We start from the raw sequence: 25,593 nt of genomic DNA, 5'->3' as shown, positions 1-25,593 counted from the left end.
TGCTTGACTGTAGGCAAGATACAGTTGTCTTGGTACTTCTCACCAGGGCGCCGCCACACATGCTGGACACCATCTGAGCCAAACAAGTTTATCTTGGTCTCGTCAGACCACAGGGCATTCCAGTAATCCATGTTCTTGGACTGCTTGTCTTCAGTAAACTGTTTGCTGGCTTTCTTGTGCGTCAGCTTCCTTCTGGGATGACGACCATGCAGACCGAGTTGATGCAGTGTGCGGCGTATGGTCTGAGCACTGACAGGCTGACCTCCCACGTCTTCAACCTCTGCAGCAATGCTTGCAGCACTCATGTGTCTATTTTTTAAAGCCAACCTCTGGATATGACGCCGAACACGTGGACTCAACTTCTTTGGTCGACTCTGGCGAAGCCTGTTCCGAGTGGAACCTGTCCTGGAAAACCGCTGTATGACCTTGGCCACCATGCTGTAGCTCAGTTTCAGGGTGTTAGCAATCTTCTTATAGCCCAGGCCATCTTTGTGGAGAGCAACAATTCCATTTCTCACATCCTCAGAGAGTTCTTTGCCATGAGGTGCCATGTTGAATATCCAGTGGCCAGTATGAGAGAATTGTACCCAAAACACCAAATTTAACAGCCCTGCTCCCCATTTACACCTGGGACCTTGACACATGACACCAGGGAGGGACAACGACACATTTGGGCACAATTTGGACATGTTCACTGTGGGGTGTACTCACTTATGTTGCCAGCTATTTAGACATTAATGGCTGTGTGTTGAGTTATTTTCAGAAGACAGTAAATCTACACTGCTATACAAGCTGTACACTGACTACTCTAAGTTATATCCAAGTTTCATGTCTATAGTGTTGTCCCATGAAAAGATATAATGAAATATTTGCAGAAATGTGAGGGGTGTACTCACTTTTGTGATACACTGTATATATATATATATATATATATATATATATACAGGGGTTGGACAATGAAACTGAAACACCTGTCATTTTAGTGTGGGAGGTTTCATGGCTAAATTGGACCAGTCTGGTGGCCAATCTTCATTAATTGCACATTGCACCAGTAAGAGCAGAGTGTGAAGGTTCAATTAGCAGGGTAAGAGCACAGTTTTGCTCAAAATATTGCAATGCACACAACATTATGGGTGACATACCAGAGTTCAAAAGAGGACAAATTGTTGGTGCACGTCTTGCTGGCGCATCTGTGACCAAGACAGCAAGTCTTTGTGATGTATCAAGAGCCACGGTATCCAGGGTAATGTCAGCATACCACCAAGAAGGACAAACCACATCCAACAGGATTAACTGTGGACGCAAGAGGAAGCTGTCTGAAAGGGATGTTCGGGTGCTAACCCGGATTGTATCCAAAAAACATAAAACCACGGCTGCCCAAATCACGGCAGAATTAAATGTGCACCTCAACTCTCCTGTTTCCACCAGAACTGTCCGTCGGGAGCTCCACAGGGTCAATATACACGGCCGGGCTGCTATAGCCAAACCTTTGGTCACTCGTGCCAATGCCAAACGTCGGTTTCAATGGTGCAAGGAGCGCAAATCTTGGGCTGTGGACAATGTGAAACATGTATTGTTCTCTGATGAGTCCACCTTTACTGTTTTCCCCACATCCGGGAGAGTTACGGTGTGGAGTGAAGCATGGGGGTGGATCAGTGATGGTTTGGGCTGCCATGGCATTCTGGAGGACCATGTGCATCCAATGGTTCAAACATTGTATCCTGAAGGCGGTGCCGTGTATCAGGATGACAATGCACCAATACACACAGCAAGACTGGTGAAAGATTGGTTTGATGAACATGAAAGTGAAGTTGAACATCTCCCATGGCCTGCACAGTCACCAGATCTAAATATTATTGAGCCACTTTGGGGTGTTTTGGAGAAGCGAGTCAGGAAACGTTTTCCTCCACCAGCATCACGTAGTGACCTGGCCACTATCCTGCAAGAAGAATGGCTTAAAATCCCTCTGACCACTGTGCAGGACTTGTATATGTCATTTCCAAGACGAATTGACGCTGTATTGGCCGCAAAAGGAGGCCCTACACCATACTAATAAATTATTGTGGTCTAAAACCAGGTGTTTCAGTTTCATTGTCCAACCCCTGTATATATATATATATAGATATATATATATTAGGGCTGTCAAACGATTAAAATTTTTAATCGCGATTAATCTCAGAATTTCCTATAGTTAATCGCGATTAATCGCATTTTTTTTTTAAAGAAGAAAACATGGTGAACACATTTTATGCTAAATGTACTTATGTTAAAAACTGCTGGGACAAGAGAAAACTGTAAGGGAGTTTTATTCACTCACATACTAGGCGGGGCTTGAACCAGCGACCTTCTAATTACTAGTCCAGTACCTTAATCACTAGGCTACAACTGCCCACTCTTTATGAAAAGCAGTAAATTGTACAGTTCTAATAAGCTGTTAATGTTTAGATGTTACAATCAGAAAATTAGAAGTAGGCAGAGTAAAAACATCAACATTATTTTACTATTTAAACAAACAAATGCAAAAAAACAAAAACAAATGTGAACAAAATGTGCAGGTTTTTAAACTTTACACTATTTTGTTTTGAGTCTAATTACCTCATTTGTTTTTCAGTCCTTTGTTACTGTTGGATTTTCTTATTAAAATCACAGAGCTGGTCCTGACTGCTTCAGTTCTGGATGTGTTAAACTTTATAAAAAGTCCGTGTTGCTTTTGCAGTTTAGTTAGTGAAGCTTCAGGTGTGACGCTCTGCATCGTTCATGTTCTTGTATTTCTCTGTTTAGTACCATAACAGCGATTTAGAGCCTAAAGTGTGATCGTTAAACAGCATTACACCTGACTTCAGTAAATAAATACTTCAGAAGTTCACGTCTTGTTAAAAACTCGACCGTCATTCACACTTAGTTCTGTTCGCATTACAGTGAAGCCCGATACACTCGCACACACGTCAATCCAAACTTGCGGATATTTAAAGACACAGCGCTCCCGTCAAAACAGTCCTGTTATATTGCATGTGTGATGTACATTTATTCACATCAAATTTTTAATTGCCACGAATCTCATGCGGGCCGGTTGGGGATGTCTCGCGAAGCCGGATGTGGCCCGCGGGCCGTACAATGCCCAGGTCTGCTCAACATGAACTACGGATGACTCGCAGGGTCAAATCGAACTTGCGTTAATGGCACTATTTTTTTTAATCGCGTTAAATTGAGATTGCGTTAATGCGTTATTATCGCGTTAACTTCGACAGCCCTAATATATATATATTTATGTATAGAGGGGTGTCCCAATACTTTTGCCCATATAGTGTATTAAAGTATGCTGCAAGTGTGGCCTGTAATGATTAGTCAGAGTGAATGCAGGGTAATTTCACTGATTTAATTTTGTGTTGTCTGGAGAGTGATGAGATGTTTCTTTAACCCTTGACCTCTGTGTGATCCTCTCAGACACTAAGCGTGGCCTATGCTGAACACCTGATAGAGGAGCAGCAGGCCGAGCAGGCAGGGCTCATACTGTGGCGATGTGGAGAGCTGACTCGGGCTTTGCAGGCCTTTATCAGCTGTACAAGCTGGAGACATGCCCTTGCCGTGGCAACACACATCCCTGTGCCACCCACACAGCTGGCACAGATTGCCAGAGAACTAGGAGGTACAGTTTTTATCTTCACAAATTTATTTTTGACCTCCATTATTGCATGTTTGTCACTCTTAACTGTTTAACAAAAGTATTCAAAAACCTTTATTACCCATGCTGCACACCCTCTTATAATTGTGGGTGTGGCTGTGTTCAAATTGAACCAATCACATTCAAACATATGTTACAGTAGTCGGTACCTGTCATCAATTAAAGCCAGCTCTTCTAGTAGGCATTTACTGACATTTACTTAGTTGCATCACATCATCTTTTGTTCTTAAATCCCTACAATCACTGCACACTTGTACTTACTTCTTGATCTGTGTGAGTTAATAAAGTACATTTGCTGTTACAGAAAAGCTGCTGGAGATGAGAAGACATACAGATGCTGCTGTGCTGTTGGAGCAGTATGCTAAGGTACTGGAGGGGTGTCTTTTAAATTCATTCTGCACTGGCTTTCTACAATTCAAAGATAACGTGATTGACAGTATCAGTGTCACACCCTGGACAGTTGCCAGTCAGTTGACAGACCTGGTTGCCAGTCCATCTCAAGGCACCACACTTTTAGTCTTTTATTTGACTTGTTGTTAAGCCATTTTCTGTCCGGTTAAGCACTTTGAGCTACTGTTGTATGAAAGGTGATGTATAAAAAAAGATAATAATAATAATAATAATAACATTATTATTAAGAGAGAAATGCTGCTGTGTTTTAGGACAGTGAGGAGGCGATCTCAGCTCTCATACAGGGGGCTGCATGGGAGGAAGCCCTCAGACTAGTGAGTTAAACTTTGTCTTCTGCCTTTACATTTACCTCATTTATTTAATTATCTCACAACTTGCTGATGAATGTGCACTGTTTTGCTAAAAGTATGTGGACACCTGATCATGAGCTTGTTGGACATTCAATTCCAAATCTCAAACATTTAATATAGTGTTCACCGCCCCTTCCCTCTTTCTTTCTTGTGCCATTTCTCTGTGAAGGCTTTTTACCACATTTAAAGTGTCTGTGGTCATTTGTGCCCAATATGAGATCAGATTATGTTGAATGAAAACTGCCTAAACTATTAAACACCAAACCATGTCTATAAAAATCCAAGATAGAACAAGAAAAGACCTTCTTTAAACCACTGCCATGAAGTTTTAAGCATATGATTGGTTTATTCACCTGTTAGCAATGGGTGTGACCAAAACACCTGAATTCAGTAATTAGTCAATAAGCTTTTGGCCACTAGTGTGTCTTCCAATATAGTATTAATGGTCTATGGCTATATATGTTTTTTTATGATAGTATTACTGGTCTATGGCTATATATGGCTTTCAAGATAGTATTAATGGTCTATGGATATACACTGCCTGGCCAAAAAAAAAGGTCACCACCTGGATTTAACTAAGCAAATAGGTAAGAGCCTCCCATTGGATAATTACTGCATGGGTGATTGTTTCAGCTGGCAACAAGTTATTTAACCCTAACTGATGCAGTAAGTAGCTTCTCATTTGTTAAACAACCATGTTGAAAGACACATCCTGTGGTCGTGGAAAAGATGTTAATCTGTTTCAGAAGGGTCAAATTATTGGCATGCATTAAGCAGAGAAAACATCTAAGGAGAAGCTGAAACTACTAAAATCGGGTTAAGAACTATCCAACGCATTATTAAAAAGTGGAAGGACAGTGGGGAAACATCATCTTTGAGGAAGGAATGTGGTCGGAAAAAAATCTTGAATAATCGTGATCAGCGATCACTTAAACGTTTGGTGAAATCAAATGGTAGAAGAACTACAGTAGAACTCAGGGATATGTTTAATAGTGAAAGTTAGAGCATTTCCACACGCACAATGCGAAGGGAACTCAAGGGATTGGGACTAAACAGCTGTGTAACCTTAAGAAAACCACTTGTCAGTGAGGCTAACCGGCAAAAACGGCTTCAATTTGCTAGGGAGCATAAAGATTGGACTCAATGGAAGAATGTCATGTGGTCTGATGAGTCCAGATGTACCCTGTTCCAGAATGATGGGCACATCAGGGTAAGAAGAGAGGCGACTGAAGTGATGCACCCATCATGCCTCGTGCCTACCGTACAAGCCTGTGGGGGCAGTGCTATGATCTGGGGTTGCTGCAGTTGGTCAGGTCTAGGTTCAGCAACGTTATGTGCCCAAAGAATGAGGTCAGCTGACTACCTGAATATACTGAACTACCAGGTTATTCCATCAATGGATTTTTTCTTCCCTGATGTCACGGGCATATTCCAAGATGACAATGCCAGGATTCATCGGGCTCAAATTGTGAAAGAGTGGTTCAGGGAGCATGAGACATCATTTTCACACATGGATTGGCCACCACAGAGTCCAGACCTGAACCCCATTTACCCCTTTTCCACCAAAAAAAACATGGTTCTTGAACCGGTTCTGTTCAGGTTTCTCTGAACCTTGGTGTTCTGTAGAGAACCAACCTGTGTTTTTACCAGTTTTTGAAAACCAAGCAGCGTCATCAACAGTGGGCGTTACTTAACGAAAGTTAAGAGTAGTAATATCATGGCGGAGCGTGTAGAATATGTGCGAGTATTTGTGCTGCTGTTACAGATGTTTGTTTTTATGTAAAAAGCATCGATCTAACAATCGGTGATAAGAAGACGTGACGTGTTTGTCTCAGTTGTTGTTTTCTTTAGTTCATTAACGTGAGAAGCGTTTTGTGCTTCGCTTTCACCGCGACCCTTGGCACAAATAGCCGATTTGCTCAGCGCTCAGCTTGAGCGGTGAAAGATCACTAAAGTTCCACAACACGAACATCCATCTGTGTGAAATAACCATCAAATCTACTCTAAAATACCACATGTATCTGTGTTTAGCTGGATTTACATGTGTGGTGGTTATGCAGCTCGGGGAGTTGAAAAAGCTTCACGCTTTATTTTTCACGTTAAGCATTTTCCGTTCTGTCCGGGTCACTTTTACCACGTCACATCACACAGTTCATCTTTTTAAAGGCGCTTTGAAAATATCAGCGGCAAACTGGCTCAAAATGTAATCAGGTGAACTTTAAAAGATAAAAATGCAGCATTAAGCTCCATACGAGACCCCAGCTGACGCCATTGTTGCTGTCGTTGTGCTGCACAACATGACACGCCCACCGATGGACGTCGCGGTTCGGGCTGAAAAACCAAGTATTCTGTGGTGCCAGATTGGCCCGCTAGTTCACTGTCTGGAACCTCTTTTTTCCGGTGGAAACACGCGGAACCGGTTCAAAGTCAAGTTCGGGAACCGGAACGGGCTCCGTGCCACGTTGGTGGAAAAGGGGTAATTGAGAATCTTTGGGATTCTAAAGAAGACTTTGCGCACTGGTCAAAATCTCCCATCATCAATACAAGATCTTGAGGAAAAATTAATGCAACTCTGGACAGAAATAAATGTTGTGACATTGCAGAAGCTTGTGGAAACGATGCCACAGCGAATGCGTATATATATATATATATATATATATATATATACAGTATATACAGTATATATATATATATATATATATATATATATAGCTTTCAATATAGTATTAATGGTCTATGGAGATATATGGCTTTCAATCTAGTATTAATGGTCTATGACTTACTTTTGTATTACAGATCTACCTTTATAACAGGCAGGATATTATTGAAACCAATTTGAAGCCTGCTCTTCTTGAAGGTATTATAAGTAGATCTTTGTACTTAAACTCTGTAATAATCTGCTTCTTTTGCATTTTTTTCTCACTTTGACTTTGTTGCTGGTTCTGTTTAGCTCACAGTACTCAGGCGGCCTTTGTCGAATCTCAGAAAGTACTGTTTACACGTCACAAGAACCGCCTGGCTGTTGTGCGAGAGTTGAAGGAGAAGGCCAGGCTAGAGCTCATTGGTAAATCATTTAAGTCATTTTGGTATTTTATTTTAATTAAATTGCATTAAAATAGTTTTAGTAATGTTTACAGTAACAAAAACGGCTTGGATTTACATTGTTTTGTCTTTCTTTCCTGTGACGCTGCTTGCTGCGCTGTTCATATGTTCAGATGAGGATGGTCCTGACTGCGCAGACGCTGAGCTCTTCTCAGAGGCTAGCAGCGTGATGACTGGAAGCCGTATCGGATCAAAGTACTCGCAAAGCAACTCTCGCATCTCATCGTGAGTACCAGTACTGCAGATGTACTTTTATTAACTACAGTGCTGTGAAAAAGTATTTGCCCTTTACAATTCTTACTACTTTTGCATATGTGTTACATTTATTAAGTTTCAGATTGTAGAACTTCCTAAAACATTCATAATTCATTTATTAAAGGAAAGTACTTTTCAGCCCTACTTAGACCTAAAAATGAAAATGTAATTGCCCCTCTTTACTACTAAAGTTAACTAAATAAATTACATTCAGTTGACAGTTGGGTTCAATTTTACTAGCCACACACAGGCAGGATTACTGAAAGACCTGCTGAATCTAAATATCACTTAAATAGGACCTGTCTGGTAATGTAAAGCAGACTAGAAGATCTTAAAAAGCAGCACATGATGCCACATTTTAAAGAAATGCCAAACCAAGTCGTGGAAATCTACCTGGAGAGGATTATAAAGCCATTGCTAAAGCTGAGACACAAGTGAACCACAGTGAGAGCCATTGTCCACAAATGGAGAAAACTTGGAACAGTGGTAAATAATCTGTACATTGTATGTTGGTTTGTCTTTAAATTGTCTGTGTATTGTAAAGAGCTACCAACAGCCAAAAACCTAATTTGTTGTGTGTGCAAACATACCTGGCGAATAAAGCTGATTCTGATCTGATTCTAAAGCTGATTCTGATTCTAAAGTTGTTTCTGATCTGATTCTGATTCTAAAGCTGATTCTGATTCTAAAGCAGATTCTGATCTAAGTCTTATTCTAAAACTGATTCTGATTCTAAAGCTGATTCTGATTCTAAAGCTGATTCTGATCTGATTCTAAAGCTAATTCTGATCTAATTCTTATTCTAAAGCTAATTCTGATCTAATTATTTTTCTAAAGCTGATTCTGATTCTAAAGCTGATTCTGATCTGATTCTAAAGTTGTTTCTGATCTGATTTTGATTCCAAAGCTGATTCAGATTCTAAAGCTGATTCTGATCTGATTCTGATTCTAAAGCTGAATCTGATCTAATTCTTATTCTAAAACTGATTCTGGTCTGATTCTAATCTGATTCTAAAGCTGATTCTGATTGGATTCTTATTTTAAAGCTGATTCTAATCTGATTCTGATTCTAAAGCTGATTCTGATTCTAAAGCTGATTCTGATCTGATTTTAAAGCTCTTTCTGATCTGATTCTGATTCTAAAGCTGTTTCTGATTCTAAAGCTGATTCTAATCTGATTCTAAAACTGTTTCTGATCTGATTCTGATTCTAAAGCTGATTCTGATCTGATTCTGATTCTAAAGCTGATTCTGATCTAATTCTAAACAAAGCAGTTGTGCTATTGGTAACCATCAGGAATCCACATAACATCTAAACAACATGCAACATTTTGCCAAGGTTTTCATGAAACTTCACCTTAAACCGTATCCACTATCTTTAATAAAGAATCCAGTGTTAAGAGTCTAAAACTGTCTGATGTTTTTTTCTGTTCAGGAGATCATCTAAGAACCGTAGGAAGGCAGAGGGAAAGAAGCACAGTTTAAAAGAGGGAAGTCCCTTTGAGGATATTGCCCTGCTTCATGCCCTCATTCAGATCATCCAAGTCGCTGACCAAATGATGGGTAAGATCACTCATTTGTTAAATTGTGTGTAAATATGTTAAAATATACACATAATAGCAATTACATATCAGGTGGATATATGCACTATATCAAATAACACAGACAAAAGAAGCTAAATACTGATTCTCTTACTGTATCACTGTAATTGCTTGTTGTAAAATACCAGACGAAGATCTGTACTTTTTTTTCATCTTCACAGAGGAGATGCACAGTCTGCTGAAAGCTCTGGTGCTGTTTCAGTTTGATAAGCCAGCCAGAAGCCTGCAGTCTGACTACAGTGAGCTACTCGCACTCATCAAGACGAGCATTCCAGAAATCTGGCAGGAAGGACTTCAGCAAAGCAACACACCAGTAGGAGAAATACACACATTTTATTATTGGGAGTGGAAGAATTTTTGCCATCTGTTAAATTATGCAGTAGTGATAGAGTGGAAAACGGTTTGATTCAATACAGCCTCTGTGCATAAAGGCAATTAAATTATAGAACAAATGTCAAAGCAATTATAAGTCATTATTGAGAATATAAGAAAATATTGAGCTTCATTACTGTACACAGTCTTTCATACTCTCTTCCGGAACCAAAGGCTCTGTCCCAAATTGCATACTGCTATACTTACTGGTACTCTAATCTAGTTACACTACTAGCTACTAATTCATTCATTCATTTGATTCATGGTAGTGGCAGGTACAATTCTCTGTGCAAAATTCAGAAACTACCCTGGACAGGTTGCCTGTCCATCACAGGGCAAACACACACACACGGCAAATTATTACCTGACTGTGGGAGGAAACCGAAGCACCCGGAGAAAACCCACACAGACGCAGGAAGAACATGCAAACTCTATACAGAAAGGATCCGATCCACTTCACCTGGGAATCAAACCCAGGACCACCTTGCTGTGGGGCGACAGTGCTACCCACTGAGCCCTAGCTACTAATTTAATATACAATTTATATTGTGGTGTCTGTCTCCACCGGACTCATACCCACACCAATTCACACATTTTTACTAACCAGTCACTTTAGAGGTGGGTGGGAATTTCAGGCGAGTCCTGTTTAGAGATACCTTACCCTCAACTGTGGGTAACACTGTAGTTAACTTCTGTCTGTTTTAATGCTATAATCTGTTAGATGTTCTGTATCAGCATAAAGCATTGCCCCTTCAGGGCAGCTAAGGCTACTGGTGGCTGACTTTTTTTCACTTATCTAATGCCCAATCCTGGTCATGGTTGTTGAGGGTCTGTTTGCTCCAGAATCACTGGCCGCAAATCACAGACGGTGCACCAACCCATCAAGGGGCCACTTGTCCTGTTTAATAGCACTGCTGGGAATTTGAAATCTAGATCCCAGCAATAGTGGGCTAGAGATATTTATCACTGTGCCGTTCGAGCACCCAAAAATGATTTTAATTTACTAATGTAAAAAAAGTATAACATTTAATGAGTAACAAAGGACTGTAAGTAGCACAGCTCCAGATTTCTTCCATTCCCTAAAAATACGTTTACACAGACTTACACAGGTTATGAATATAAAAACGTTTGTATTGCTTCCATCATTAGAACGCAATTGGTTATGAACTACTTTGGAGTAGAGAGGAGGAAGATCTGGGTTAGCCAAACATAGCATATTCTGTTTATAGTTTAATTACAGTTATTTGATTGTCAACTGTAGTTTTATGGTCAGTGACTTACCTTCCTGTGCCTTGTAGACTTTAAATTAAGCATCGTAGACTTAAGGTTCATCTTTTAAGAGTGTGCTGGTGTCTTAAATATTATAGGATAACATGCTGGTAGGGGTTTCCAAGTTCTTTCAGGTAAATTGAGATTTTGATGCTGATTTACCCAATACTAGCGATCCAATTAAAAAACAAAAATGTAACGTTTATTAGCTTGCATGAAAGCACTAATACCGATCGACTTAATGTCTTATACATATAAAGAGGTTAGTTGTTTTCAATGGTTTTGGTATTGCATTGTGTTGATTATTTCAGCTGATTAGAATTTAAATTTTTCTGATGTTTATTTTTTTAGATTACTGGCCCAAACTCAACAGCCAACAGCATCATGGCTTCTTTTCAGCAACCCAGAGCAGCTACCATACCTCAACAAGGTAAGTAAACCTGCTGCAGCATCACTGAAACAGTCAGTTATCTGAGTAGTGCATTAATAAAAAGCTCTCCTTTTTTTCTCAGATGCAGAGAGCCTCACACCACCCAAGCTTCGCCAGTCTGTCAAATGGAAACTCTCAATACTCCAGTAGTTGACTGTTCCTAAACCATGGATTTTACAGTGTGCCATTAAATAATGCAATATATAACAATCAAAACTGCCTTTTTTTTTTGTAGCACACACTTTTATTGTCAGATCTGGACTGCAGGCAATCCAGTCTTGAACCTGCACTCAGTGAGCGGAATGTTGCATGGCATTCTTGCTGAAATAAGTAGGACCATCCCTGGGAAAAAGATGTAATCTAGATGGAACCATATGCTGCTCCATAATGTATGTCCCCATCAACATAAATAGTGCCCTCTCAGATGTTCAAACTTCATTGGCACATACACACCCTCATACCAAGACAGAGGCTGGGAATTGTCCTCTGCACTTTGGCCCAAAGATTACAATGTCTGCTGTTTTCAAAAACAATGTGAAAGGTAAATTTGTCACCACAGCCCCTGTCCCAACCTTTTTTTTTCATTTGATGCAGACATTACATTATGAATCATTTACATTTTTGGCATTTAGCAGACACTTTAATCGAAAGCGACTTACACTACTGTGACAGTATATTGTCCAAGCAATTGAGGGTTAAAGGTTTTGCTCAAGGGCCCAACAGTGGCAACCTGGCAGTGGTGGGATTTAAACTGGCAACCTTCTAAATTACTAGTCCAATACCTAAACCACTAAGCTACAACTGCCCTGCCCTCAGCATAAAATAATGTGAAATTTTTTTTCTTTGTGCTGTTTTAATTATATACAGAGCCTTGCAAAAGTATTCTCACCCCCCTGGGCATTTTATTTACAGAACAGGCCTACAACTTTGAAACTGTGAATTTTTTTTCACCCCCCTAATGTCAGTACTTTGTAGAGCCACCTTTTGCAGGAATTATAGCTGCCAGTCGCTTTGGATAAGTCTGTACGAGTTAGCCACATCTAGCCACTGGGATTTTTGCCCGTTCCTCAAGGCAAAACTGCTCCAGCTCTTTCAAGCTGGATGGTTTCCACTGGTGAACAGCAATCTTCAAGTCTGACCACAGATTCTCAATTGGATTCTCAAACCACTCGAGTGTTGCTTTTGCAGTATGCTTAGGGTCATTGTCCTGCTGAAAGGTAAACCTCCATCCCAGTCTCAAATCACTGGCAGACTGAAACAGGTTTTGCTCAAGAATATCCCTGTATTTAGCACCATCCATCTTTCCCTCGATTCTGACAAGTTTCCCAGTCCCTGCTGCTGAGAAACATCCCCACAGCATGATGCTGCCACCTCCATGTTTCATTGTGGGAATGGTGTTCTTGGGGTGATAAGATGTGTTGGGTTTGCGCCAGACATAGCATTATTCTTGGTGGCCAAAAAGTTCAATTTTAGTCTCATCTGACCAGAGCACCTTTCTCCATACATTTGGGGAGTCTTTCACATGCTTTTTGGCAAACTCAAAACGTTCTTTCCTATTTTTATCTTTAAGTAATGGCTTTTTTCTGGCCACCCTTCTATAAAGCCCAGCTCTGTGGAGTGTAAGGCTTAATGTGGTCCTATGGACAGATACTCCAGTCTCTGCTGTGGAACTCTGCAGCTCCTTCAGGGTTACCTGTGGTCTCTGTGCTGCCTCTCTGATTATTGCCCTCCTTGCCCGGTCTGTGAGTTGTGGTGGACGGCCCCCTCTTGGCAGATTTGTTGTGGTACCATGTTATTTTTATTTGATGATGATGGATTTGATTGTGCTTCGGGGGATCATCAAAGATTTGGAAATATTTCTATAACCCAATCCTGACTTGTACTTCTCAACAACTTTATCCCTGACTTGTTTGGAGAGCTCCTTGGTCTTCATGGTTTTGTTTGGTTAGTGGTGCCTCTTGCTTAGTGGTATTGCAGCCTCTGGGGCCTTTCAGAAAAGGTGTATATATACTGACAGATCATGTGACACTTAGATTGCACACAGGTTAACTTTATTTCACTAATTATGTGACTTCTGAAGGTAATTGGTTGCACCAGAACTTTTTAGGGGCTTCATAGCAAAGGGGGTGTTTATTATTTTATTTTATATATATATATATATATTTTTTTTTTTTCCTCATTTCACCTCACCAACTTAAATTACTTTGTGCAGATCTATTACATAAAATTCAGATTAAAAAAACATTTAAATTACAGGCTGTAATTTAACAAAAGAGGTAAAAAGCCAAGGGGGTGAATACTTTTGCAAGGCACTGTACCTGTAAAAGTTGTATTATAAATTAGAAATGGTTGTATTTTCAAATAAATGACTGTCCCAACTTTGGAATTGGATTTGCATGGAACATTTAAAAATAAGATGTGGAAAAAACCCTGTTAAATTAGTATAGAACTTTAGAATTAGTATAGTCTCCCGAGGCCAGCAATCATTCTCTTAATAAGTTTTAGAACTACCATTAAGAGAACTACCATTAGACTTACTATTTTATTCATTGTGTTTAGCTCCTCTGCACTTTAACATCCTGTACAGATACTTAATGCTGCAGTGCAGACTGCAGTGTGTACCCTATGAATAACGCTATTTATTTCACTGTATTTCAAAAAAACTTCTTGTGTTTTGCATATATAACCAGACTATCAAAAATGAGGTAAAGGACACCTGAGACCAGCAAGACCCACAACTCTGACACAAACACATCATGTTCAAACAGTTTAATTGTAAAGGTGAACATATTTTTAATGTAAAATGCTAAATGCATTGGAACAATTATCAGCTATTACACAATGACAAAGACTGAAACCTTAGACTGCTTCTCATTCTCAAACCAGACAAAAAATGAAACATACTATTCATATTGAAGTATAATAATAAAAAAAATATGTACAAAAAAATCCACTCAATCCATGCCTTGAAAATTGCTGGTCAGGTCTGAGGCTTTAAGGCTTCCAGAGCTTAAGCAGGCCGTCTTCACTGTATGTTGCAATCATGTTTTGATGAGGGTGATGAGCAATTCCAATCACATCCTTCTCATGGACCTGGTACAGAACACAGAAACTAGGTCATAAAACAAATCTCATACCCATGGCTGGATTACTGACCGGGCCAGTGGGGCCAGCGCCCAGGGGCCCTTGAGGTCAGGGGGCCCCGGGGGGCCCCCTGACCTCATTTTAAGGAGGTCTGACTATTAGGGACTTTGACCCCAGGGCCTCTGGGGTCAAAGTTTTAAGGATCCTCTGACTATTAGGGACTTTGACCCCAGGGCCTCTTGGGGGCCCTAGCCATGCTTTTGGACCCTAGCCATGCTTTTGGGGGCCCTAGCCAACTCTTTGCCCAGGGGCCCAGACTATCCTTAATCCGTTCTTGCTCATACCTTGTGCCTGCTGTGAGACCAGACGAATATTTGCGCATGCGTCTTTGAAATAAGCAGCGGCGACTAAAAGATACGAATAGATAGCCAGCAGGGGGCAGAGCAGCATCAAAAGAGCAAAACTGACAAGAACAGAGCCGAGTCGTGTCCCGAATGTTTAATAAGCACCACCACAATAGTGTCATTAGTATTTAAGTGAACTTATGCATGGGAATTAAGAGGTTTGGGACATAGCATCTTTTACATATGTACATATTTGGCATGGACGTACATTGAAAAATATGTATTTCACCGTCACAAATGTGTTTATAACATTTTTACTTTTAAAACTATTTACTATGCTGTAATATAGAAAATCCAGAAAGTATTAGAATAAATGTGGAAAAAATAAAAAGCTATTTGAATATGTAAAACTGCCATATTTATAAACAACATTTAATGGGTCTATTAACACTTATTTAGTTTGTTTACTGTCTATCCTTGTCTCATTTTACTATGATCTCATTATTATAAACATGGCTTCTTTTTTTTTCTATTTATTTATGCATTTACTCCCTTTTTCTCCCGATTTAGCATAGTCAATCTGTCTTCTGCTGCTGTGGATCCTTGATTGCATTCGAGGGTAAGGGTATGTTGCTGCTCACGCCTCCTCCGACCCGTGCGCAGTCCTAGCGGACCCCTTTTTTCACCCATGCATTCTGCACAGGCGCCTCTATCTGCTAACCAGGGCCCTTACACAGCGTTTGAAGACCCCACCCACATAGTCCATTCATCCCAGCCAGCAGACACAATAGCCATTTATTGTCTGCTTGCAGGCACAGACAATCGTGCCCGCTAAATGGTGCCTAGCTGACCGGTGGCAGAGCCGAGATTTAGAACCGAGGTGTTCAAAATCTCGGCGCAGGTGTGCTAGCGAAATATCCCACTGCGCCACCTCGGTGTCTTATCATGGTAATTTTGAAGGATTTAAACACCACTTCACACAAATGCAGGGAGTATGACGTAGCCATTGCTCATGTTTGTGTAGTCAACAGCAAGATGAATTCTGCCCTCACGCAGCATTTATTAATGAAACAAAATGTAATTACAAAGCATTTCTTGAATTTTTCTTTAAGAACATAGTATGAGGAATGAATGGAAAGACTTACAGTCAGAGTTCTCTCCAGTTTGCCAGTGACTGTGCTGAAGCAGTAAAGCACAAAGTCCTCTCCCACACAGTAGATCCACTCTCCTCTGGGAGAGATCGTACAGCACACAAAGTCTCCCCCCTCTCTCTTACCAGAGCTGAAGCTTCTCACGATCTGCAATATGACATTTCAAGGAGACAAAAAATCACTCAGCAAATAAATGTAGCTGTGAAGAAATGAACGTGCATATACAGAAATTAATTTAATTACAAGGCTCAGCCAATATGAAACCAAAATTCTGCTTTACTTCCACCAAACCTTCAAGAGTAAAGGCCTGACACTAGATAGACTTTTTTTGTTTTAAAACCTTATGCTTTTAAACCCGGTTTGGGTGTGGTCAATCAATTTTTTGGGTAAGACAATATTTCAGCTGCATCAGATATTAAGACTGATTACTTACCCCTGACATGCTTTGACTGTTAAATGATTTAATTCAGTGACACAAATAATAACTAATTACAAGGTAACTGGGGGACAGTCAAATATTTGGGGCAATAATATGCACTTCTAAAGCATTTCCAGACACCATGTTGCTTCTGTACACATAGGCTAATCTGCTCACTTGCTATGTATTTGGTCTACACAGGCAAATTGTGTCGAATGAACATTTTGAACTCACCCAAAACCACTTAAAGTTGTACACAATTGTGTACAGAACACAATTTGAGCAATTGAGGTTTAAGGGCCTCACTCAGAACCCAACAGTGGTAACTTGGCAGTGGTGGGGCTTGAACCAGCAACCTTCTGACTGCTGGTCCAGTACCTTTACCACTGAGCTACTATGGCCCTGACAGTGCACAATCACCAGATTTAAACTTAATTAAAGCCTTGTGGGAAGTTATAGAGAACAGTCTAACCTTTGGGAGGTACACTTGTCAGTGCGCTCCTAGTGCCAGTCCCAAACCCAGATAAAGATAGAAGGGTTGTGTAAAGAAGTGCATGCAGACCAGATCAGCTATGGCGACCCCTAAATATGGCAGCAATGGGGTGATGCACTTATTTCAAAAACAAATGACATCACTTTTCTACGGTCACCTTCTGATTCATTTTTTTTCAGCATTGTACTAACTTTTTAATGCCATCAGCAAAAAAAATTTTTTGGTTGAGCGTGTAGCCACTGATGCACCACTGCTTTCACATCATTATCATCAGATGAAAATCTTCTTCCCCTTAAAGCTTCTTTGAGCATGCCAAAAAGGTGAAAATCAGATGGCGCTAAACCCAGACTATAAGCTCTCCCTCAGTCTCTCTTACTACTTAATCCCATCCCATAACAGCGGTTTGGAGCTGTTTCAAGCTTTGTGAAATGAAAATAAGCAGTACAGGCTGTAATGTATGTAATAAAATAAGTGTTTGAAATGCCTACTCAAAATCAGTTTTACAAAATGGCAAATTCATGATCATTGCAATTCTATTACAAATGCTAGTGATAAAAGTTTTAGAAACCTATGAGTAATCTGTCTTTTGATATTTGACTAGAAAGAACTCTTACCTGGCCCTGCATGTTCATGATGACCACAGTGTTGGAGCGGTTGCACACCACAAAATGCTCTGGATTCTTAGGAAGCAGGATCACGTTGTTTACTGTGATGTCTGTGCCGGCTGAGGTACCAAGAGATTTAAAAGTTTGGGAACACTCTGTGGTCTTTACATTCCAGATCTGAAGAAATGCAAATAATGTAAAATATTAGATTTGCTAGCAGTGGTACAGTGACTGAAGGTGACCTACCCTGAGTTTGCTATTTAGTAATTGAAAACATATAATACTATGAATACAATATAAAACTGATCAGTCTGTATAGCACTCTGTTTAACATTTAGGGAGAGTGAGTGTATGAATACCTTTACTGTTCCATCAGAGGAGGCACTTATGACGTAGTGTCCATCAGGAGTGAATGTGGCTTCATTGACAAATGAGGAATGGCCTCTAAACTCCTTCAGACACTTACCTGACTTCAGCCCATGAACTCTGAAATGCACAAAACATCCACAATAACGATTTTTTTATCTGCCTGACTCATACAGTAAAAAGTATTCAGACGTAATGACTTTTACATTTTGTGTTGTGGATTTGATTTTAAATTGGATATATTTGCCATTTTAACGCATGAATCTACACTTGATCTCATAATGAAGAACATGTTTTTGCAAAATTTGCACTTGCAAAATTTACAACCCTCAGTTCCCAAATATTCAAAAAGTGTCATTAACAGGGAAGGTAATCTAATACAGTGGTAAACATGCCTCTGTCCTAATTTTCTTAATGTGTTGCAGACACATGTAGCAGATTCTAAATTTGTTTGTATTAACCAAATGCATTTGTGTAAGTAAAAAGTAAAGGTTTATTTAACTAAAAAAGTTCAAAGAAAGGTTCATGAGAATTAACATCAGTTTCATGTGTGCATGTGTTTTTTACCCATTCTAGTTAGGTTTAAGTTCTAGACACGGCTCAAAGATAGTAACAGCAAACATGAGGCCCCTGACCACAAGTTGGAGTGCCACTGCAAAGGGTCTGATTTTATTTGTGAATTAAAGATTAACATTTTTTATTTTACTTAATTAAAAAACTTGTGGTGTTAAGCATAAACAAGGTTTACATTAACATTCTTAGCATTTAGCAGACACTTTTATCCAAAATGACTTACAGTACTGTGACAGTATATTGTCTAAGCAATTGAGGTTTAAAGGCCTTGCTCAAGGGCCCAACAGTGACAACCTGGCAGTGACCGACTGGAACCAGCAACCTTCTGATTTCTACTCCAGTACCTTAACCACTAGGCTACAACTGCCCATTTAAAATTATATTCATTTTAAGTCAAATCCACAACACAAAGTGTGCAAAACCTAAATAAAGTCTAAACACCTTCTGAATCCACTGTATGTGACATAAGCACATGTTATATAAAGCATACAATCAGATGACTAAATCATTAGTTATAATATACAATCTTGCAGTACTGCTGGCTAAACCTATGACTTTTAAATACACAATCCACAAAATAATAATTTTGATTATTCATGATATGAATACCAAAATATAACTCAAGGTTAGCATTTTAACTCTGGAATGGAAGTCAGTGTCTCACCTGATGGTTTGGTCAAAGGAAGCTGAAAGAAGCTGACTGCTGTCCTTACAGAAGCTCAAACATGTGACACCTTTACTGTGAGCACGTTCAAACCGCCGCAAACATTGTCCGCTTTGGATCTTCCACACCTGCACACATACGAGCAGTACAAACACATATATGCTCAGCTAATGTAATGACTTTTGGATTCACCATGTGCAGAGTTACTATAAGTGACTTTCACAGACCTTAATTTTGCCATCCTGAGCTCCTGTTGCCAGCATCTCTGTGTCTCTGCTGAAACACATGCACAGAACTGCATCATCCATCATCATGAAGTTGTCCTGCGCCTGGTATTTAAGATCCTGCACAGTGGAGACGTCAGACAGTTAATAAATGCAAACAAATATCAAGAAGATCATGTCTGAAAAACCAAGGTAAAATATTTGGTGTGTGAGCTCAAAGTCAGTGTTCACCTTTCTGATTTTGCCTGTGGTAAAGTTCCAGACCTCGATGAAACCATCAACAGAGCCTGTAACCAGGTACTGACCATCAGGAGAGAAGCGAGAGCACTCCACATGGGACTTCTGACCGAACTATACATAAGGACAGGTACACAGTTATATAATGAAATCATCCAATCACATACTGATAAAGTCACCTTAGCATTTTAGATTTAAACAGTACCTTGATGTGTCTGCACAGCTGTGTAGGGAAGCGCTCTTCTTCTACGTCTTTCACTGCAGCTTTGCCTCTGAACAAGTCAATGGTCATTCCAGGAGGTAAGAGACCCTGATGCTGCTGCCACTTCAGAGACTGGACAACAGACAAGGCATGTTATTTAAGATCTGCTTTAACAAATTTATGAATACAAACAGTCCAGTTGGTCAGGACATAATACAAAGGAACACAAATACAAAATAACTATTCATAGTGTGAAGTCCCTAAATTAACCATCTAATTTAATTAATGCACTGGTCTGGACTGTAATCAAAATATCCTATCCCAAATTAATATAATGGCAGTGTTAATATGTACTGTACAGTATTGTCCACTTTCTTTCTTGAGTGATGTAACGGTAAGAGCCACACTGCTGGTAACAGCAATGCCTGAGCTCTGGAGGTTCCAGTTTCTTCAAATACAGAAGGCACATGGCTGGACTCAGTGCACTCTCAGTGCCAATCGCAAGCCCGGAGTAATAAGAGGGTTGCATCAGAAAGGGCATTTGGCATAAAAAAACTGTACCAAATCAAATACGCAGAAGAATCATCTGCTGTGGTGACCCCTAACAAGAGTAGTCAAATGGAATTAAATATTCGTTGCAGGCCTGCTCATATTCTATCCTTCTTTAAATGCATACAAGTGGGCCCTAAAGACTAAAAACAATTATGCATCTTTTCCTAACATAAGTTTCATGTTCAGCTTTTATGTAATCATAAGGAAAATTAATTACTTACAACAATTTATGGCTGCTCTCAAAAGTACACACTGTACTTAATACATGCACTATATTTATTCCTACTGAGATACACTGATTAAAACAATATCTTTTAAAATTAGAAAAGCTAGCCACTGACGAAATGCCAACACACACACACACACACACACACACACAAACACAAACACACACATATATTCAAGAGAGGAAGACCAAAGAGGTCTATGGATGTGGTGATGGATGAAAGTGGAATGTTTAGGACGGGACATGATAGAGATGAATGATCCGCTGTGGCAACAACAAACAAGAGCAGCTGAAAGAAGCAGAAGCAGCGGCAGCTCTCTTGTGAATGCACATAAACTGCCCCAACTCTTTGAGCTGAAAATCCAACTGACTACTTGTTTTTAATCAATATGGTAAAGGGAGTGGGGGGCAAAACCAGAGAACTATCACTTCTACAATATAAATGTAGTATGTGTTTTCATAATCAAAGTCAGCAACACAATAATTTTGACAGATTCCATAAATTTCTTCTTACCTGTCCAAGCAGGGCCATAAGACGAGATGGTGGCACCACGCTGACCTCTCCTGCAAGAGCCTGAGCAATGGCTGCACGCCTTTTTTCCTTACTGCTGCCATCAGGGTACGCCTACAGATACACAGACAAAAGATAAACATGTACATGAGTGTAATATTCTAGACAATCAAAAGGGTGATTGTTATTATTTGCATAAGGTAAAACATATGATTTCTTTTTCCCCAAAACACACCTCTCTAGGGTCAAAGTAAGAGCGAGCCAGCAGGTTCTCCAGGTGAATGTAGCGCTCAGGCTGAGTCTGCTTCAGCATGATCATTGGGTCAGTTTGTCTCAGTAATGACCTGGCAGCACCCAGCTCTCTCAGCTCGATCAGCTCCAGCACAACCTACAAAACAACTCTTTTTAGTAAACTAGCCAGCAAGACAAGCTGCAAAAAAAAAAAAAAAAAACAGTACCACAGTGAGAAACACTCACCTGCTCATAAAGATCGATCAGCGTCTTGTCTGGGAGTTTGAGGGACTGGATAGCCTGCAGGACAGTGTCCCAGTGGCCACTGTTTATATCTGCCACGAAACTTTCGATACTGTCTACTGTGTTGAGGGACACAGTGGTCTCCTCCTGCAGTGTGGCCAGGGTGCGATGCAAGTTATTTTCCTTCAAATACTGCATGATCAGACGAATCACGCTGAAAATGAAAAAATCAGAAGCCAGGTTAGATAGATAGAACTTTATTAATCCCAAAGGGAAAGTCAAGTATTACAACAGCTCAAGGTACATCAGAAAAGAAAAAAAGGTAAGTAAAAGACTCAGTTAAAAATTATTAATTAAGTAAGGCTTAGTGTGCATAAGAAATATTAATTAGTAATACTGTAAGTATTACAGTACAATGCCGGTAGGTAATACATATATATGTAATATGTGATATAATAGAAAAATTATAAAAGTGTAACATAAAATTATATGTTAGGAAACATATTTAGTTTTTTAGGTCAATCTGTGATGGTGGTGTGGTATCTACTGTCCTTATTCATTACATTTTCAGTCTGCACAAATTAAAGAGATCATGAGAATACATTAAAATGAAATACTGCATAGTGACTTTTAATGAAGTATTCAAACATTAAACATCTCAAACAGTACACATTCATGGCATTTAGCAGTCATTTTTAGCCAAAGCAACTTACTATTGTGACTGAATACAATGCAAGCAACTGAGGATTAAGGGCCTTGCTCAGGGGCAAAACATTGGCAACCTGGTGGTGGTGGGGCTACAATCAGTGACTTTTACTAAATTACTAGTGCAGTACCATAACCGCAACATTATCAATGGCCTTAACAATAAATGGTAATGCATGTGAATATAGGAAACCACCACACCTTGGTAGATCAAACTATACAAACTTAACAGTGAAAACACTGTGATTATGCAATACTTGTAAACTTTGTACTTGTACTCTTTTTTTAGTTTCTCAGTTTATTACTTATCTTAGTTTATTCTATATTATTCTATATTTTATTCTATTTTATTTTATTCATGTCACACACCTGGGAAACTGTATTTCGTTCTATCATGTACGTGGTTGAATGACAATAAAGCTGAGTCTGAGTCTGATTATGTGACCGTTCAGAAATGATGCAGACCAATGGCTATGATGAATATGCACAAGTAAAGCTGTATTTGTTTACATAATTTAGACATTTAGATGGATATTTAGATAGTATTATGGCTATAATGAACAAGAACTTGTGTGGCAACTATTTATACGATTCACCGTCATATTATTGTAATACATATTGTATTATAATACTGTTGTATTATTGATACGGTCATTAAAAATTGACAGTGGCATGCTCTAGGGTCATGGGTGTCCTGCATTTCCCAAAAGCTCTGTGTCATGTCAATCAATCAATATTACATTTATTCAATGCATAATATTTTAAAGGCATGAAGTGCTTAGAAAATCTTTTGAAAAGTTTCATAACCTTTTTAGTCAAACTATGTGTTGTTTTAATACACAAAAAAATAGGAATGTAGAGCCTTTGGTATTATAAAATGATGAATATTCAAATGTTTACTATACAATAAGACTTACATTTTAAATATTATAGAATATTTTATACATAACGTTTATACACATCGACTATCGTGTTGTTACTGTAGTCCGTACAGCTTCTGTATTCCATACAATGACCCATCATCATGAAATATTATTATGGGGGTTCGATACTATGAATAATTACCCCTGTATGTTATGCTTTTTTGTTTTGTACCACTAAAGTTAAAATCTGCGCTTATCTGGTGGTGTATTCTAAATACATACATAATAAAGCAGTTAAAACAGCAGCAGGGTAGCAATCATTGATGCTACAGCTAACGGCTAAAGCTAGTGCTAACTATTAGCCTGGTGACCAGCACAAGCGATAAAATATATTATTCTGCACAGCAACAAATAATTTTCAAATATATGCAAGTCTGAATATAATGACTGAATATAAAAGCGTCAAACTGTGTGGCGGAACTCTCATACAGGGTGTAAATCTGCATAAAAACACAAAATTCACTAGCTATGCTAATGCTAACGATGGCATGCTAACTGTACACAGCCATGCCTGGTCGCTCTAAATAGGTGTTTAACCTCTGCGACTGCAGCTTCAAATAGAGCAGATAACATAATACAGTATATCTGTTAAAAGTGCACAATAATTTACTTACTCTGCTGATTCTATTTCGAGAGACATGTTGTATAGAAAAGTATAAGACACGACACACACTCTACACCGGAACACCAAACTCTTCCTCCTCTGGTTACATCTACAGATTCCGAACAGCACAAACCTCCACCTGGTGTTCACGTGAACGCGTTACACTTAGTTATCATTTTATTTATTTATTAGGATTTTAACGTCATGTTTTACACACTTTGTTTACATTCATGACAGAAACGGTCCAGTCTTGGACAATTATGTATCTCCAATTCACCTCACTTGCATGTCTTTGGACTGTGGGAGGAGACTGGAGCTCCCGTAGGAAACCCACGCCGACGGGGAGAGCATGCAAACTCCACACAGAAAGGACCCGGACTGCTCCACCTGGGGATCAAACCCAGGACCTTCTTGCTGTGAGGCGACAGTGCTACCTACTGAGCCACCGTGCCGGCAGTTTTCATTTTCATACATTTACATTTACATTTTCAGCATTTAGCAGACGCTTTTATCCAAAGCGACTTACACAATGAGCTGAACACGATGAGCAATTGAGGGTTAAGGGCCTTGCTCAGGGACCCAACAGTGGCAACTTGGTGGTGGCGGGGCTTGAACCGGCAACCTTCTGTTTACTAATCCAGTACCTTAACCACTGAGCCCAAACTACAAAGCCTAGTGCGCTCTCAGTGCCTGTCCCAGGCCTGGATAAAAATAGATGGTTTGTGTCAGGAAGAGCATCCGGTGTAAAAATTGTGCCAACATTGCTATGTGGACCAAATCCACTGTGGAGACCTCAATACAAAGTGATCAGAGGAAATAATTCCCAGTGTTTATGGGTTGTGCCGAACCCAGGGCTACTGTGACCCGAATTATATGTTTAGTGCTAATAAAGAACTATTGTTGTTATTAGTAGTACTATTAGATCTATTACTATCAGTATGTCATTTTAATATTTAGTAATCTCCCATGTGTTTCCCAGGTGGTGCGAGTTGGGTCCTTTCTGTGTGGAGTCTGCATGTTCTCCCAGTGTCCACATGGTTTTCCTCCGGGCACTCGGGTTTCCTCCCACAGTCCAAAGACATGCAGTCAGGTAAATTGGAGATACAGTGGGGTCAAAAAGTATTTAGTCAGCCATTGATTGTGCAGGTTCTCCTACTTGGAAAGATGAGAGAGGTCTGTAATTTTCATCATAGGTACACTTCAACTATGAGACATAAAATGAGAAAAAAAAATCCAGGAAATCACATTGTAGGATTTTTAAAGAATTTATTCGTAAATTATGGTGGAAAATAAGTATTTGGTCAATAACAAACAAGCAAGATTTCTGGCTCTCACAGACCTGTAACTTCTTCTTTAAGAAGCTCTTCTGTCCTCCACTCGTTACCTGTATTAATGGCACCTGTTTGACCTCGTTATCTGTATAAAAGACACCTGTCCACAGCCTCAAACAGTCAGACTCCAAACTCAACCATGGCCAAGACCAAAGAGCTGTCGAAGGACACCAGGAAGAAAATTGTAGACCTGCACCAGGCTGGGAAGAGTGAATCTACAATAGGCAAGCAGGTTGGTGTGAATAAATCAACTGTGGGAGCAATTGTAAGAAAATGGAAGACATACAAGACCATTGATGATCTCCCTTGGGGTCAAGATCTCATCCCGTGGGGTCAAAATGATCATGAGAACGGTGAGCAAAAATCCCAGAACTACACGGAGGGACCTGATGAATGACCTGCTGAGAGCTGGGACCAAAGTAACAAAGGCTACCA

At 39.7% G+C, this 25,593-nt stretch overlaps 2 protein-coding genes across 3 annotated transcripts in view; one reads left to right on the top strand and one right to left on the bottom strand.

Annotated features, from left to right (window-relative positions):
• The window catches only part of elp1 (elongator acetyltransferase complex subunit 1), a 34,303-nt gene extending 22,616 nt beyond the window's left edge, over nucleotides 1-11,687 (top strand). For both annotated transcript variants that reach the window (XM_062990952.1, XM_062990956.1), the window contains 10 exons: nucleotides 3,445-3,646; nucleotides 3,987-4,048; nucleotides 4,345-4,407; nucleotides 7,240-7,300; nucleotides 7,394-7,507; nucleotides 7,659-7,770; nucleotides 9,235-9,362; nucleotides 9,562-9,713; nucleotides 11,393-11,471; nucleotides 11,554-11,687. In XM_062990952.1, coding sequence (XP_062847022.1) covers nucleotides 3,445-3,646; nucleotides 3,987-4,048; nucleotides 4,345-4,407; nucleotides 7,240-7,300; nucleotides 7,394-7,507; nucleotides 7,659-7,770; nucleotides 9,235-9,362; nucleotides 9,562-9,713; nucleotides 11,393-11,471; nucleotides 11,554-11,621 — 1,041 coding nt within the window. In that variant the 3' untranslated portion in view covers nucleotides 11,622-11,687. The remainder of the gene's footprint in view (nucleotides 1-3,444; nucleotides 3,647-3,986; nucleotides 4,049-4,344; nucleotides 4,408-7,239; nucleotides 7,301-7,393; nucleotides 7,508-7,658; nucleotides 7,771-9,234; nucleotides 9,363-9,561; nucleotides 9,714-11,392; nucleotides 11,472-11,553) is intronic.
• Nucleotides 11,688-14,225: 2,538 nt separating this feature from the next.
• On the bottom strand, nucleotides 14,226-23,922 carry smu1a (SMU1 DNA replication regulator and spliceosomal factor a). The gene is made up of 12 exons (XM_063001260.1): nucleotides 23,838-23,922; nucleotides 21,599-21,809; nucleotides 21,357-21,509; nucleotides 21,125-21,235; nucleotides 19,836-19,964; nucleotides 19,625-19,744; nucleotides 19,397-19,513; nucleotides 19,170-19,297; nucleotides 17,926-18,052; nucleotides 17,576-17,743; nucleotides 16,045-16,197; nucleotides 14,226-14,564 (listed from the first exon to the last, which is right to left on the bottom strand). Exons 1-12 carry the CDS (start codon nucleotides 23,861-23,863, stop codon nucleotides 14,466-14,468), a joined length of 1,542 nt encoding a protein of 513 aa, XP_062857330.1. The 5' UTR covers nucleotides 23,864-23,922; the 3' UTR covers nucleotides 14,226-14,465.
• Between the last annotated feature and the right edge of the window lie 1,671 nt (nucleotides 23,923-25,593).

The sequence above is a fragment of the Trichomycterus rosablanca genome, chromosome 1 (genome assembly GCF_030014385.1).
Source record: "Trichomycterus rosablanca isolate fTriRos1 chromosome 1, fTriRos1.hap1, whole genome shotgun sequence".
NCBI lineage: Eukaryota > Metazoa > Chordata > Actinopteri > Siluriformes > Trichomycteridae > Trichomycterus > Trichomycterus rosablanca.
This window is presented reverse-complemented; position numbering and strand designations above follow the sequence as displayed.

Excerpts from the sequence above, each read along its gene's own strand:
- smu1a (XM_063001260.1), bottom strand. The coding sequence starts at position 23,863 with ATGTCTCTCGAAATAGAATCAGCAGA. Across the intron at positions 16,198-17,575 it reads TCATGAACATGCAGGGCCAG|ATCGTGAGAAGCTTCAGCTC; the intron begins GTAAGAGTTCTT and ends GTCATATTGCAG. Across the intron at positions 14,565-16,044 it reads AACTGGAGAGAACTCTGACT|GTCCATGAGAAGGATGTGAT; the intron begins GTAAGTCTTTCC and ends GTTCTGTACCAG.